Raw genomic sequence first — 15,759 nt, forward strand, 5'->3', positions numbered from 1 at the left:
GACCTGAGATCCTGGAGTAGTACTGGAGTGTGGCTTCGGGAGCTGGCGCAATCCGGGAGTGGGCCATATCTCCCATAGTGAAACACCGAGCGAAGTTAGAAAAAGAACGTTGGGTTACTTAACGTAATCCCTGGTTCTTTGATAACAGAGTGAGGTGTTTCACCAACACTTCCCTCCTTGCTTAGGCATGGAAAGAAATCTGCTTGGAATGAGTTAGGAGGAGCTGGTCGGCCGTGTTAGTATGAGGGGGCGGAGCCCTGAGCACGGCTCGACAGGTCTGTCAGAGACAGACGTGGTGTCATTGGAGCTTCCATAGTTGGTCACGCCGAGGCGATTCCCATAGTGAAGCACCTCACTCTGTTATCAAAGAACCAGGGATTACGTTAAGTAACTCAACGTTTTCTGACACGTTTCTATCAGAACAACCAATTTGAGCTAAAGTAGTTCATCTGTTGCATTGAACTACCCAGCCTCAGCCTTTGGTCCCCACATGCATCAACGAGTCTTGGCCATCCATCACTGCTCCGTCCTTGGACCAGTTTGGTTAGACCAGGAGCTGCAGTTTTGAAGATACCCTGATCCATTCATCTAGTCATTGCAATTTGGCCCTTGTCAAACAAATCTTTATGCTTTTTTTGCTTAACACATCAACTTTGAGGACAAAATGTTTATGTGCTTCCCAAGTATCCTAACACGACACTAACAAGTGCCAGAGAGAACCAGTGTTACTCACTTCACCTGTCAGTGGTCATAATGTTAAGGCTGATCTGTGTATATATTGTTCTCAGGATATGAGATGACCCTATATGGGTATGTGGGATTTGGGTTATATCTCACAGTCCTAGTTCAACTGTAAAGTCAAATGCTCAAAGTAATTAAGATCAAGCAATGTTAATTAATATTGTAATTTATCAAATTTTATGTGACTTTTTGACTGATGACTCTCAATTAACATGAATCAATTCAAATTTTTAGGTCTTTAACTATTAAGCATTTTATTAAAGTCTTATTTCAGAGTATTTGTTTGTATTGTGTGCATATGCACTGTTTCATTGTTTCAGTGTCTAAAGTGGGCGCGGCAGGACTCCAGGTTTGTAGTGGCTCAATTTTGGACAATAGCATAAATAATATGCTCTAAAGTGCCTAGCACTTTAATTTACCTGCAATTAAGCAGAACATTTAACATGTTATAACAGTAATTATCTACCTGGGTTCTGCCATTTGGTTTTCCTATACAGTGTAGATGATCTTCAAATGGGAAGAAATCACAGTAAATGCAGGTCTGACACAGTGAACACATATTTATTAAGTTTAGGTGTATGTTTATGGTCAACAAGAAATATTACAGTTTCACTGAGACAGAGAGATGAGGGATGTTGGTAATAATGTTGGTGAAAATAAGCTGCAAAACACTCAATCACACCAAGTCCAGTAAATTATCTCCAAAGGAAGTGGATCAATAGGTCAGGTGGTGTGTGTGTCTGTGCATATATGTGTGTTTCCCAGCCCTACCTGACCTCTTAACAGCACTGCAGGGCTGGACTTGTTAAACCCTGGACACAGCACATTAGAAGAACTACACAGCTGAGCAAGTTGGAGTGGAGCTTTTCCACGTGGACGGATAAACAGTTCACTTAGAGAAATCTTCAGGGAGAAGCAAAGTCATTTAACTTCACTCGAAGCAGAAACGCCAATAAGTAGAAACTGAGCAGCCTACTCGTTTATATTCCTACACCTCGACCCAAAGCATTGGCTCAAACAAAGTGCAGATTCAATAGGGGTGTTCTTTTTTCCCCAGTTATCGATTTCAAATCTGTCATTCTCACTGTGTAGAACTAATTGAGCCTGTTCTTTTTTCTTTTTTTTTAAAGTCATATGAATGATGAAAGCAATACATACACAAACTTCAAAGAAATTATATGCACTCGTGTGCATATTTTAGAAGCAACAGTATTTTTCATTTGCAAGTTTCTAAACACTGTTGTGAACAACCCAGACCTGTTTTATTTAATTAAATATGTATGTAAATCAATTTAAATACAGTCTACATCGTTACTCATCAACTTCATTAATATCGCAGAGCAATCACAACAGCCTCTAAACTATAACAAATACTCAATTCATATCAAACCTGTATTCAAGCTATTAAAGTCACAAAGGAGAAAAAGTCATACCCCAATTACTTCACAGAGCAGGGCTGTATTTCAACATCTGACTGTTACACCAGTTTCCAGTTCAATGCTGTGACATTTTTTTGATCCAGGCAACATTTACATGATCCATCAGTTCACAGTTCCAACAGAACCATTATATCGGCTAAGACATGACTGACAGATCACAGCAGGGAGGAATATGAGAGCGGGTTTTTACACCGTCTGCTGATAAAGGCGAAGAATGCCCCATTTTACACCTACCGTGTTACACGAGTTTAAATGTCAGAAGCTTGCAGGTAGATCCTGCAGATCCTCCTCCGATAAAGCAAAGATTAAAGAATTAGACCCATTATTTCACTCAATTAATGAGCCCTGTGTGTTGACAAATGTCAGGAAAGGGGGGCTTTTATAGTTTTAAAAAGTGGCATTTGCAATGGAGTATCATACCGAGTATAACAACGAAACCTGAGCATGTGACCTTCAGCTTCAGCTGCCTAACACTGACTGGGATTTGTCACATTGCAGTGAAACTGCTAAGGCATTGGAAAAGGGCAGGTGTTTGAAAAGAACATCAATTTACCAAAACACTTTACAATACGTTAGAGAGCAATTACTTCAGTTATTATGAGAGGCTGCTTCACTGTTTTGGAAGAATATTATGTCTGTGTTGACTCAGCTTGCTATCTCTGCAAAGCAACCATTTCATTAGCGGGGTGGGGTGGGGGATCGATTCTCTGGCAAATCATAAGCTGTGTCTCATCAGAGCGAGTAAATGAACCCTCACTCGCTTATACTCACACTGTTTAAGACTGCAGCTGGGTATGAGGAAGGAGCGACGGCGCTTTGCCTTAGGAGGAAAAAAATGAAACTGAAGTTAGATTTTTATGCAACATGAAATCCAAGGGTAGATTGGTACTGATCGGAGAGCTCGAGGAGGGAGGGCGGACTTAAACATACATAGCCAATATTGTAAGAGGACTCTTAATGGAGACAAAGGACGTCTTTTATTTCCATTACAAACTTGTACACTTGCGTTCGAAAAGGCTCTTCAATAAATATATTTTGGCAGATCCTTCAGCAAACAAAGGGCGGCCTTTACTATGAAGAGTTATGTAAAAGCTGGAGGAGACGATCCATTTATATTTTCTGTACGAATTAGATCGCTCGCTAAAGAAAGTCTCTACAGAGTACTACCGCTACACAGAATTTCTGCACTAATGAGCTAAAAGACTCCTGGGAATACAAGTGTTTAAGTTCAATCATCATTAATTTAGTGGTGTTGTGACGGTTATGCTGCGTTTGGACTTTTTTTTGTGGATGTGTGATCCACTTTCCACTGTTTGTGTATCTGAGAACAGTGTTGAAGTTTAGCTAGCAATGAGCCACCACAACAGAGATTAATTACCTGTGGCTAGTATTCATCAGTGTTCCTGTGACAGTGCAGTGAAATGAATACCATGTTTTTAAGCTTGCTATCTCGTCATAGTCAAGGGCCCGAGTGCAGAAGACTGCAGTTCCTTTAGTGGCCCTTTGAGGCTGGTTCCACAAGCAAGTCAGCCACGTTAAAATGGCCAACCTCACCGTGGAAAGAAACCACTTTAAAGCTTGCTACAATTTTTTGCTACTTCTCATCAACTCAAAGAACTAGATCTCTCAGCCGTGTTTGTGGCGTTGGTGCCTTTTCAAAGTACATTATCTCTCCAAACTGTCCCATTCTGCTTGCTTGTTCACTAAGCCTGCTAATATTTTATGTCATTAGGAGATGTCTGTTTATGTGCACTGCACCCATTGAATTCCTCTTGCTTTGCTAATGTAGCCTGACAGCTCGTACTGACAACTTCTCCCTCCACCTTCAAAACAGGGTCCCACAAACCAATGGGTGATATCACAGTGGTTACATCCAAATGGACATAGTTCAAAACAATAACAACTAACCTCATAGCCAGCAACATGTAGCTTGAGAACTTGGTTAGTGGCTTTACACTCAATGCCCATTTTGTTCGTCACATCTGTTAAACTTCTTATTAACGCTAATATTTAATTGGCCAATCACACGGCAGCAACTAAGTGCATTTAATCATGTAGACATGGCTGAGACGACCTGCTGAAGCTCAAACCGAGCATCAGACCGGGGAAGAAAAGTGATTTAAGTGATTTGAATGTGACATGTTTATTGGTGCCAGACATAGTGGTCTGCTTCAGAAACTCTTGATCTACTGCACAACATATTGAAACAGATGGGCTACAGCAGCAGAAGACCACACCGCGCGACACTCCTGTCAACGAAAATAGCAAACTGAGGTTGCAATTTTCAGAACAGGAGACTGGAAAAACACTGCCTGCTCTGATGACACTGCAACATTTGGACAGCAGAGTCAGAATTTGACAAAAGCAACATGAAAGGATGAAGCCGTCCTGCCTTGTTTCAAAGGTATAGGCCAGTGCTGGTGGTGTAATGGTGTAGTGGATATTTTCTTGACACACTTTGTACCAATTGAGCATCATTTAAACACCACAGCCTACATGAGGATGGTTAGTGAGCATGTACACTACATTGTACCCATCTTAAATAATAATAAGTGTCCAATGAGTGTAGCTCTATGACACTTCAATATATCTTTGTACAAAACTATTTATGGATATTAAAAAAGAAAGAGTAAAATGGCAACCTTACAGCTGGCAGTATTAGAGAATAAAACCTCTATTATATAGTGTGGTAGTGTAATATCTTTCACAGTATGAATGTGCTGCAGATTATAGAATGCATATTCTAAAAGCAGCACTTTGATGCAGGCAATTCTAGCTGGCAGCACATTATTGTAATTTAACAGGGCAAGTTTTAAAGTGTTTGTGATCACGATGGTTTCTTGTTTATAATGACTATCTGTAATACAAGACCATTATATTGTAATAGTATCACTACATTTTGTTTTTGTAGTTCACTTTGCCATAACTGTCCACACTGTACTGTTGTAGTACGTTAATTACAAGTACATTTATAAATTCATTTAACCTGTAGGTGTTGTATTGTTTGGATATCAAGCGTCCAGCGGTCTGAGCAGCACAGAACAGCTGTATCATTCCTTCACCTGTATCAATTTTCTACATCTGATCCAAAAAAAGAAAAAAGAAAGAAACGAAATTACAGCGAGAATTCAAGCCTGTCTTCAGGACTTGTCCAATAAAAAAAAAGAACTTGTTTCTTCACAACTGAAAGCACACGGATGGATTTTCTTTAGGACAACAATGAAATGGTCAAGGGTTTTCAAGCGCAGCAGCAGGGTAGCAGCTACATCATTTTTCTCATGAGGAGAGCGACAGACCCAGGAGAGTTTTCAATATCCCCCTCTTACTACACCTCTTTCTCCCTGCTGGCAGTTTCCCCAGCAAATCTACATGACACAATGCAGCCTCACAACACACCATTCGCAGCCTATTTGCTGTGAACACCTCGCCAACGATCCCTGTCTCTGTAACTCAGAATAACAAGTCTGTTTGATAACTTTGGGAGACAACTCTGGGTGTGAATGGTTCACTATAAAGTCTCATCACAGATGTTTGCAACAAATGCATTTTTGATCAGCACGCCGAGCACTTCCTTGGCTTTAATCGCCTTCAATCGTCACATGAAGGAGACACAATTTAATTGAGCACGGAGCAAGGAATGAAAAAGAAATCACAGACAGGCGGCAGGGAAGGGTGGGGAGGGGGGGACAGGTGGAAGAGGAAGATGGAGGGAGGAAAGACAAACAATCAGAGATTACAGAGGCCTTTCAACTGAGCGGTTTTGAGCCTGGTAGGAAGATTTTCTCTCTTCTACGCTGGTGAAATGCACTGTCCACGGTGCTGAAACAAGCCACAGTAGCTCCTGTAATCCATGCACTTCAAGCTCTGCGTTTGCTGCTTCCATACATGCAGCTGGAGAACAGAAGTGAAGCGTCAGCACATTGTGAAGCACACGAAGTGCAAGTATAGAGTCAGTTCACGTATACAGCTATCCCTCTGTATCCTTGCTTTCTTCTCATGGTGATAAGTGATTCTTGAAATCAGACTTCTGCACCTCAGAGAAAAGCTACTTCTAATAAATCTGATTATGTCTCACACCCGTGCAGTCCTGCTTTCAGCAATTAATCCAGGAGCAAACAAGGGATGAAGTCATGCTTTTCCTAACCCCCTGGGTTTCTTACTGTAGCTCTCGCCGAGAATAACCCCCGATGAAGAACGCACAGACCGTTTCAGTGACAAACACACAGCGAGGCTGGCTGTGTCCTCTGTAGCACAACGCATAGTAAAAGCCAAGCCTACTGTGTGCAGTCTGAATTACAACTGGCTTCCCCCAACTTCACCAAACTGTAAAAGGCACAGAGAGGATGCTACATCCCAGTCTTCTTAAATGCAAATCACCAGCAGAAGGATCTAAGCCTGGAGATGTGAGGGCAGACAGAGCAGCCGATATTGCTTTATAGGGTTTGCAGTATTGTTTAAAGGGAAGCGCAGGGGGAAGACATCGGCTGTAGAAGTGCAAGAAAATAAATGTTTTTATTTGAAACCAGTCCTTCTGACTTAACCTCTACGACGCATGAGTAATAATGCAGTAATAAGCCAGTGACAGTTCACGCAAACGCGCGCTCGCCATTTGGCACAAACTATAAATTAAAGCGAATAACGCAGTCCGGTGCACAGCAGTGGTGGTCCTTTAAACCGGCTGCCAATAACTTCGGAGTTGGATGCACATTCGTACACTCACCTCAAACAAGGGTCCGATTTTATTCTTCTCCAGATACGACTGAATTCTTGACTGTTGAAGAGACGCCATGGAGAAACTGTTGTGCCTCGCGGAGAGCTTTTAGCGGGATGAAATCATGAGGTGAGCCGCTGTCATTCGTCCTTCAGGAGACGTCTCGGCGACTTGAAATGTAGAAAATGTGCACCGGGTCGGCGGCGACCGAGCCACGTTAAGTTCGGGCAGGTTTGCGTCAAGTGCGGAGCGGGCGACTCTGAGTCCGGCTCATCCTGGAGGAGAGTCAGCCCGGGACCTTCCCCAGCTTGTCGCCTTACTGACTCTGTGGCTGTAGCTTCCCCGCATGAGCCAATGCCACAGCGGCTCTGTGACAGGGATTACAAATCTTCTGCTTACTGGCTGCCAGTTTTAACAGCGCCACGGCCACTCCCACTTATACACCGGGCACTGCCTAGCACTATCTTTAACGAGACTGTGGTGTGTGTGCGCGCGCGCGCGCTTCAGCATGTAAATTGGGCAACAATTCCGTGCACTGACCACAGTTACTGCGCATTCTGCTAATTACCACAAGGAAACAAGTGCACTTCTCTCCTCGTATCTTTAATTAGACCACATTACCTGCACATTGATAAGTAAAACTGCATGCACACCTAAATAAAGAGTTGTTGAAAGGCGGGTACCTTCTACACCAACCACAACCAACAAGGCCGGTGGAAAAGTGGTCATTTTCAGGAGTAAATCAACTACAGAAATGTCCCCTGTAATCGGCTTTAATATACATTTTACAAACTGTATACATGGCAGGACTATTATTATTATTTCGTAGGATTCTGAAGGGAATATGCAGAAAACCCCCAATCATATTAATTTTTACATTGATCATACAGAGGCATACAGTCTATGTAGGAAACATCACCCTTTGCATAGTAGCAAGCTAGTCATCCACTCTACAATGATAGCATGTTTTAATCCTGAGTACTGTCAACATATATATATATATATAAATATAGGAACACAGAATATAGCTCCTAGCTCGTTTTATGTTAATACTGATAAAATCACTGAAAAATCTTCATGTGCATGCCTAACAATCTGAACCCAGTGAGACAGTATGACTCTATCAACACTTTTCCCCTGTGTTTTTCTTTCTTTTTGCTAAATGCTGTGCATATTAACATGTGAATAAACATCTTTTCAAGAAACACACACACAGTCATACGATTAAACAGCACGGAACTGACAAAGCACTGAAGTCAGAGCTGAACAGAAGCTGACAAATTACTGGCTAATTTGAACAAATACTGTGCCAAATCACATCCAGTATCCTTCTAATCATTTTTTTATTTCATATGCAAATAAAGCTAATACCATGAAATGCAAATGTCCCTCATAAAAACAAGAAGAATAATATGCAGACACTTAACTGATGGGATTAATTTTGTTCATTCATTAAGCTAATTTCGCTCCCTTCGCTCTGACACATTGTCTTGTCAGATGCATCACAGAATACAAAGAAAATCAACAATATGTATCAAATATAACAGTGAAAAATGTAAAGTATTAAAACACAATCTAGGGTTTACAAATTCTATTTACACTTTAGGCAGCTACTCTGGACATGTAAAATGAACCCAATAACTCTCTTTAATTAGATTAAGCTATTGGTGGAGGGAAAGCGTTGCTGACTCAAAAGATCCTCAAGACCTCTTCCTGGATGCAATGCATTATGGATCACCATCTGGGGGTGGAGGCTGGCACAGCTTGTACAACCTGATCAGAGAAACACATATGCAACATGACGCTTAATTACATTCGACCCAAGCGATGATTCTCCAGGCTTCAGGTCTTTGTTTGGAGTTACCGGATATGTGGCTGCGTACTGGAAGCATGCAGTAATATCTCTGTATTACCAAGTAAAACAATATTAAACATGCAAAGAGAGTAAAAAACAAGCAAAAAACTTGTACGTACTAAATAAACTATGCACAGTATCTTTGTTACACTTGATAAGACTGCCCTCTATACATCGTAATGTAAAATATAAAGTGCTCATGTATAAGTCCATGAGCTGTTAAATCCATATTCACTTGTTAAATTATTAAATGTAAAAACTGTCCTAATAGTTTCCAACTTCTCCCAGTCAAAGCATGGTTTCTTCTGCCACCTTGGTGAACAGAAACATTACTGAAGCAACACTTTGATTTGCTCTTGTCCGTGATTGGTCACTTGTAATCCAAGATTAAACTCGAGCAGCATAAGATATGATGAATTTGCTGGAGTGGACCCCTCAATTTTTCAGGTCTCAACATTTTAAAAAGGACTGAAGGAGGTCAGGGCCAGCGGAGCACGGGAACCTGGCCGTCTTGTTTGCACTTCTTTGTTTTGCCTCTAACAAAAGTCTTGAAGACAGCCTCGCTGCTTGTTGATCGTGTAGGTGTGCACTGTGTTCCCAATCTAAATGATGGTATGAAGAAAACTCTCTTTGCCAAGTGAGAATATGAGAAGCATTTGCGCTCATCTCTTCTCCAGGTTTTTCTTTTTTAATAACAAATGCATCAATATTTTACACTTCACATCTGCATCTCCTGAAAGATTATTTCTGCACAGCGGTCTCGTTATATTTTCCACAACATCACGTGAATTTCTCGCAACTTGAGCGTTAACAACACATAACTACAGGGCAAAATGTAAGAGACCCTTCCATCTACAGATCAGCAGGAATGAGAGTCCATCTTGTAAAGACCCTCAGAGGAAACATACATATCCCACAGTTGTGGCAGCTACTTATGCTGCAACACTTATGACATAAGCCTGCAGGGAGTGCAGTAATTTTGCTGCATGACCACAATGTCTCAGTGTCTCAACACTAATCATCCGGCCACTTAATTTTATTTGTCAATTTCACTAAAAGGTTCAAAAGGGCTGCCTCTCACACAAAACGTATACGCCATAGCCAAATGGCTAGAGCAGTCTTTGCCCTCCTGTTAAAGCTACTAAGCAACAGGAATCTTCTATTAATATTCCTAAAATGACCATTTGGTTCCAGACCTGTTGAAAAAGCACACAGAGATCTATAGCACTACAGTACATCCTTCTGCTTAATTCTTCTCAGCTGCTCAGATGGACGTTTTCATGCGGAACAACATCTTGCTGGGTCTTCCTGTTTTATTAATGTTGAACTCTTCCAAAATCACTCCAAAAAGCATGTTTTTAAGCCAATTTTATGCACATAAATAAAGAGTTTATTTACTTACATAGCTTCCAAATCAGTTTCCTCTCATTATTGGATTTAATCATAGACTGTATATAAAAGACATACATAATTTTTTGGGTGTAAAACGTGAAGCCAATGAAGAAGTGGTTTAACGCTTGATTTACATTTTTTTTCCTCATTTTTTACAAAAAAGAAGAAAAAAAAAGAAGTCTTGTGATATCATATGAATAACAGAGGCCCCTTTGCTAATCAATCAAGTTAGTTAGCAGTAGCTAACTTGCTCTACTCTCTGCTCCAAATATAGTCATGTCTGGTTAATAAATACAGGAAACCCAGAGCAAACTAATGGTCGACATCCCGTGGTTACATTCATCTTTTATGTCGTCCATGGAAACAAGCAGGAAGAAAGATCCATAACATGACGTTTGGAAAATCCTAAAAAGAGTGGCCTCAAAAACAGGAAAAGCTAATAACCTTTAACTAATGTTGCCAAATGTGAAACCATTGGTGCCTGTAGCTTTACCTTGGGACGGACGACGGCGTACGATCCCTCACTCCCAGGTTCTTGGCAGAATTTTGAACTCTTGCCCCCTAGAAGACAAAAAGCCAATAATTGAGGACAAGGACATAAATCCAAAAGCAACAGCCACAAACAGAAGCTGAATGAAACACCACAGAGAGAAGAGCTTAGACAATAAGCCGAAGAACATTTCTGCCCTCTGAGTGTTGAAGTTCTTTTTCCTAAAGCTACAAAATATATAGTTTGTCAGCTCTTAGTAATAATAAATTGCTGAGCATTATCATTCAAACCGTCTACAATCTGACATCACATGTGCTGTTCTTCCAATAATAGCTTATTGATGTTTATTTAATCAGGAGCACTGTGAAGTTTTGAGTCAGTGTTGACTTTAGTGGAGTAGCTCTTCATGGATCTATGGTTTCCCCTTCTCATCTTTGAACAGATTTATTTATGGTCATAAATTCAAAAGCACAAGAAGCTCATATTTCATCTCTTCAGTGATAGTTTTTAATTAACAACATGAGGATCTCCAGCCTTGAATGACTTTCAGCCTTCTGCAGGAGAGAAAAACAGGTTTTTTTCTAAATATTGTATGTTATGAAGCATATGAGGTGCACGGTGCATGTATAGAGTCTAAATTTAAGCTGCTGCTGCCAGTGTGTAGCTTTTCTTTGTTTCTGTGTAGGCAAAAGAACAATGCGGATTAGGCTTTGTAAGGAATTGTAAGCCAGTAGTAAGGAATCTGGAAGATGAATAGGGTGTCTGCCTGTGTGTGTTACAGAGTTTGATTATGCCCAGTCAGGAGTATGTCTGCTCTTTGCTAATGTTCCTTTAGTCTGCTGGCTGTGCACAGAGTCGGCAGATAAATGACTGTAGGGGGGCAGGAAGCAACTTAGGCTTTCAATTTAGAGGCACGAACACCTGCGCTCACAAACACACCGTCTCTACATCTGCGCTGCATGCACGTAAGCAAAAAACACATAATCAAATCTTTTTTCTTTTTTTTTTTTTTTTTTTTTAAAGAGGTCATCAGCGGATCTGCATCTGCTCTTCGAGCAGAGAGGGAGCAAGCGGCCAAAAGTGCATTAGCCGACCTCTCAGTTACAACTCTGCCGTGCCCCATCTTACCGCCTGCTTCGAGTTACAGCCAGATAACAGGATAGCATCAGCAATTACTCGATGCCTATCACGGCCATCCATTCTGATGCCTCCAGACAGAGATGAACCCTAATGTCCCTGAAGGACACAGCATACAGAGAGACGACACCGAAACTATTTTAAAAGCAAATTAAATAACTGGAATTTTGTTTACACGACTCTGAAATTATCCGAGGACTTTTACAGACCAACATAATGACTGTATACTCTCAAAGGATGGTTTTGGAGACGATAAAAACAACGCAAGGAGAACTTTAAACCACAAATCTGTGAAACTTTCAGAATCTTATTAGGTTCCAACAGGATATTACACTTTTTGTTTTTACCTACTTTGCAAGTAAGTAAAAAGAACAGGCATCTACATCCACAGCATCTGCTCTCACCATCCACTTTATTAGGTACACCTATTCAACTGTTCGTTAAACACACAATCTAAATTCTAATCATGGCAATAGGCTATTAAAACCAATATGTGGGTAACAATAGGTTTATCGTGTCCTAACTATTGCTAAAGCCGCACAAACACTTAGTAAAAGTTCAAGTTCAAGTGTACTGGAATGTCTTCTTCACAAGTCACATAACACATCTTTTATTATCACATTTTCTAATAAATAATCTTCAATTTCACGCCAATCCATGCTACAGTTATTAAGATATTGTAGTCTGGGCCACAGTGGTGCAAAAGCACGCAGATTCTGCCATCAACAAAGCAGCAAGTATGCAATTATCACAGACTCAAATACATATAATGCTAAAGAATATATGTGATAAAAAAAAGATTAATATGGTTGTCCAGGAAACAGCAGAGTTCAAATAGTGCATGCACAGTCCTTCGGTGGTTTATAATGAGCATCAGTTCACTCATGCATGCAAAGTGCTGCCTGTAATCAGTAGAAATGTTTTCATTTTTCACATGTTGACTCTGCAAATACTTAATAACGCACATCTGTTGGCCGTTTCTTTATGTACTGTGGCAGCTTCTAAAAATGGGAGATGTAATATTTGCCCCCAGCTTTAATTGAAAGTAAAATTAATTATGCAGAGTAAAATATTTGTCAGCATTTTCAATCAGGTTTAAAAAGCAGCGCTTACTTCTCCGCAAAATTAATTTCTTATAGATATTTTAAAAAGTTGAAAGGGACTAGATTTTTCTTTTTTCACGAGTTCATAAGGCCAATGCTTTAAGTTATTCTTTACCTTTAGTATAAAGTTGTACACTGTTTGTATACAGAACAAATATTGGACGTATTGGATGCAATTTGGGCAAAGCAGGTCTAATCTCAGCGTGATTTGTAAACCTCCACGCAGCATTCTCATTCTGAATTACATTGTCTGGGCTTGATGGATGAATCCTGCTGGGACTGGATTCTGTGCTGATAACCTTTTTTTGTGAGCAACTGTGACTCTACAGCGAGAAAGAAGATGTGTCATTCAAATCCTGTGTGATATTCATATTCACCAGATTCATCAGCTGATGTCTGAGAGCAAGGGTAGGCGCACACACACAAACACACACAAAGCAGCTCAGATTCCCCAAAGCTCTCTATCTGGGCTGAACCACGTCTCCTCAGTGTCTGTCCAGGTCAACAATGATGCAAGGCAAGAGAAAATGTCTCACTACAGAATAAGGTTTACTCGTATTAATCTAAATAATAAACCCCCATGCCTGCACTTTTCAGAACGGACGTAAAATATCCTCAAATCACAGCCCTCGCAACGAGGTTCCAAATGTTTGCCAGCTGCACACTATACAACCCAAGGTCACACGATGCACAAAGTTGCATCCTGCTGGCTGCCATCCCATTTCTCTGAGAGGAGAAATTAAATGCCTCTTGTCCTGCAGGATCTGAGCCTACTGGGCAACCTCTCCTCTCCTCTCAGTGAAAATAGCAATGCAACCACAACTGACACAACTTTCAAAGAGAGTTTGAGCTGTGGTCATGGTTAGAGCCTTTTTTAAAAAAAAAAAAAAATGAGGTGATAATGTGTATGCACTGAAAGACTAATAAGAATTTCTTCCTTTGACTCCTAATGCATATGCAGATAAACAAACAAGCCCCAGACTTTCAACGAGTCTGCTGAGTTTCTCATTACTCTCTCATTTGGTCCGATTCATATTCTGGTAGCAGCGAATGCATATCTGATCAGTTTGAAATCAGGTTGGGAGGGTGGAAGAGAGAAAGAGGCAAAACAAATTATAATGTAGACAGGAGCTAATGATTTTTTTTTTTTTTTTTCCATGTGGACAGCAGCTAATATTTCTTTCATTACCCAAAAGCATACTTACTGCTGGTTCCCTTTAAAAATTTCATTATTACTGAAGTAATAGACTCTGTGAGAAATATTGACTGAGGAAGTTAAAATGGCACAACTCTTTCTATTCCACTCGACGAAGCATGCGGTCCATGTGATGACTTCAGATGCAGAAACTGTTCTGTGAGTTGAGACAAATTTTCTCAGAGAGTGAAAATATCACCGCGGTAGACGCGGCAGCAGCATCAGGGTGCTGAGATGAAATTTAACAAAAGAGGCCAAGGTACGTTCCAGGTGTGGAAATCAGAGTAAGTCATTAAAAGATACCTTCATGATGCTGTTCTCTGGTATGTGACTTATCCCAGAATAGTCATCTAAGACAATATCTGTATGTGGGGAAGAAAAGAAGGTAAGACGGAGGAATTATGCATTTCTCCTCTGCAATGTATTGTCAGTGTGTGTATTACGACTATTAATGAGTCAGTTCAGTTAATTAGCTCTCTAGTTTCCTTTCCACCTCTATGAGTTTCTTTTTTAATTATTTTTCTTTACCTCAAATAAGTGAACTTCCATTCACTTTACCCTTATTCATTTATAAACGCAGTAGTTATTCTTTTTAAGTCATCGTGGCAGGAAAATGCATTGAGAAGATCTAAATGCTTTAATTGAAAGGCACTTCTTTTTCTGGCAGTGTTTGTAGTTCTCTGTGCACCACAGAGGACTTTAAAATCCAACAATCAAGAGGTGACTGAAATGCAGACTTTCAGCTTTAATTCAAGAGGTTTAATAGAAGCATTGCATTTAAGTAGTACAACCATTTTTAAAAACACTCCCCCATTTTTAGAGGCTCAAAATTGACTGACAAGAAGTTTAAAGGAAATGTGAGGCCTGTTCCCTCATTATTCACTGATAAATTAAGCAGACAAAAGATTTGGAATTGATCCCAAGAGCTGAAATGGAGTTTGGTAGTTTTTCACTGGAACTCTCAACATGAGGTTAAAAGGATAATGGCCCAAAACACACTGTACAAGAACTATAGAGTTTGTCAAGGCAAAGAAATGAGATATTCTTCAACACCTATGTCAGTCACCTGATCTCAACCCAACAAGTTACTGAAGACAAAAGTGACAGGACAACTTCAAGGGACTGACTGCAGGATTTTCATCCAAGTGTTTAAAATTCTATTATGTCCAGGTACTTCTGAGGCTGTGAAAATGGGAGGTTATGTATACAACTGGTTGTAATTCCTAAACAGTTCATCTAATATTTTAATTCAATGCCTTGTATTAAAGATAAAAGTCTACACTTCACTGATCTCAGTTTTTTTTGTTTAAAATTCACTACAGTAGTGTAGAGAGGGGGCGTTACAGATGTTTACCTGTATTTCTGTGTTAATTTGTTTGCCCCTTCTTCACCCTGTAAGCACTAACAAACTGATCAGCTACAGCACTGATCATCTTGCACAATGCAGTGTTCTGCTTGTTTTGTTTGTTTGTTTTTTAAACCATAGTTCGTGTTAGAAGGGACAAAACATTCACCACCTCAGTTTCTGGAGTCCAATTCTGTAGAAATTCTTCTCCCTTTTTAATCTACTGACCATTCTTCTCTTTTAAAAACAACCCTTTCTCCGCTTTCCGCACCGTCTCCATGAGGTTTCACTCACAGGTAAAAGTTTCAGTCTTTAACTTTCAAGCTTTCCTGCTTTACTTTGAACGGGGTT

The 15,759-nt window shown here is 40.2% G+C and overlaps 2 protein-coding genes across 3 annotated transcripts in view; both read right to left on the reverse strand.

Moving 5' to 3' along the window:
* The window catches only part of c9h8orf34 (chromosome 9 C8orf34 homolog), a 70,607-nt gene extending 63,355 nt beyond the window's left edge, over nt 1–7,252 (reverse strand). For both annotated transcript variants that reach the window (XM_031750004.2, XM_039617190.1), the window contains exon 1: nt 6,901–7,252. In XM_031750004.2, coding sequence (XP_031605864.1) covers nt 6,901–6,969 — 69 coding nt within the window. In that variant the 5' untranslated portion in view covers nt 6,970–7,252. The remainder of the gene's footprint in view (nt 1–6,900) is intronic.
* A 396-nt stretch (nt 7,253–7,648) lies between these two features.
* Nucleotides 7,649–15,759, reverse strand: part of prex2 (phosphatidylinositol-3,4,5-trisphosphate-dependent Rac exchange factor 2) — a 94,206-nt gene continuing 86,095 nt past the window's right edge. The window contains exons 40-41 of the mRNA XM_039617481.1: nt 10,632–10,699; nt 7,649–8,664 (exon numbers count right to left, since the gene is read on the reverse strand). Coding sequence (XP_039473415.1) covers nt 8,619–8,664; nt 10,632–10,699 — 114 coding nt within the window. The 3' untranslated portion in view covers nt 7,649–8,618. The remainder of the gene's footprint in view (nt 8,665–10,631; nt 10,700–15,759) is intronic.

This window comes from Oreochromis aureus, linkage group 9 (genome assembly GCF_013358895.1).
Source record: "Oreochromis aureus strain Israel breed Guangdong linkage group 9, ZZ_aureus, whole genome shotgun sequence".
NCBI classification, from domain to species: Eukaryota; Metazoa; Chordata; class Actinopteri; order Cichliformes; family Cichlidae; genus Oreochromis; species Oreochromis aureus.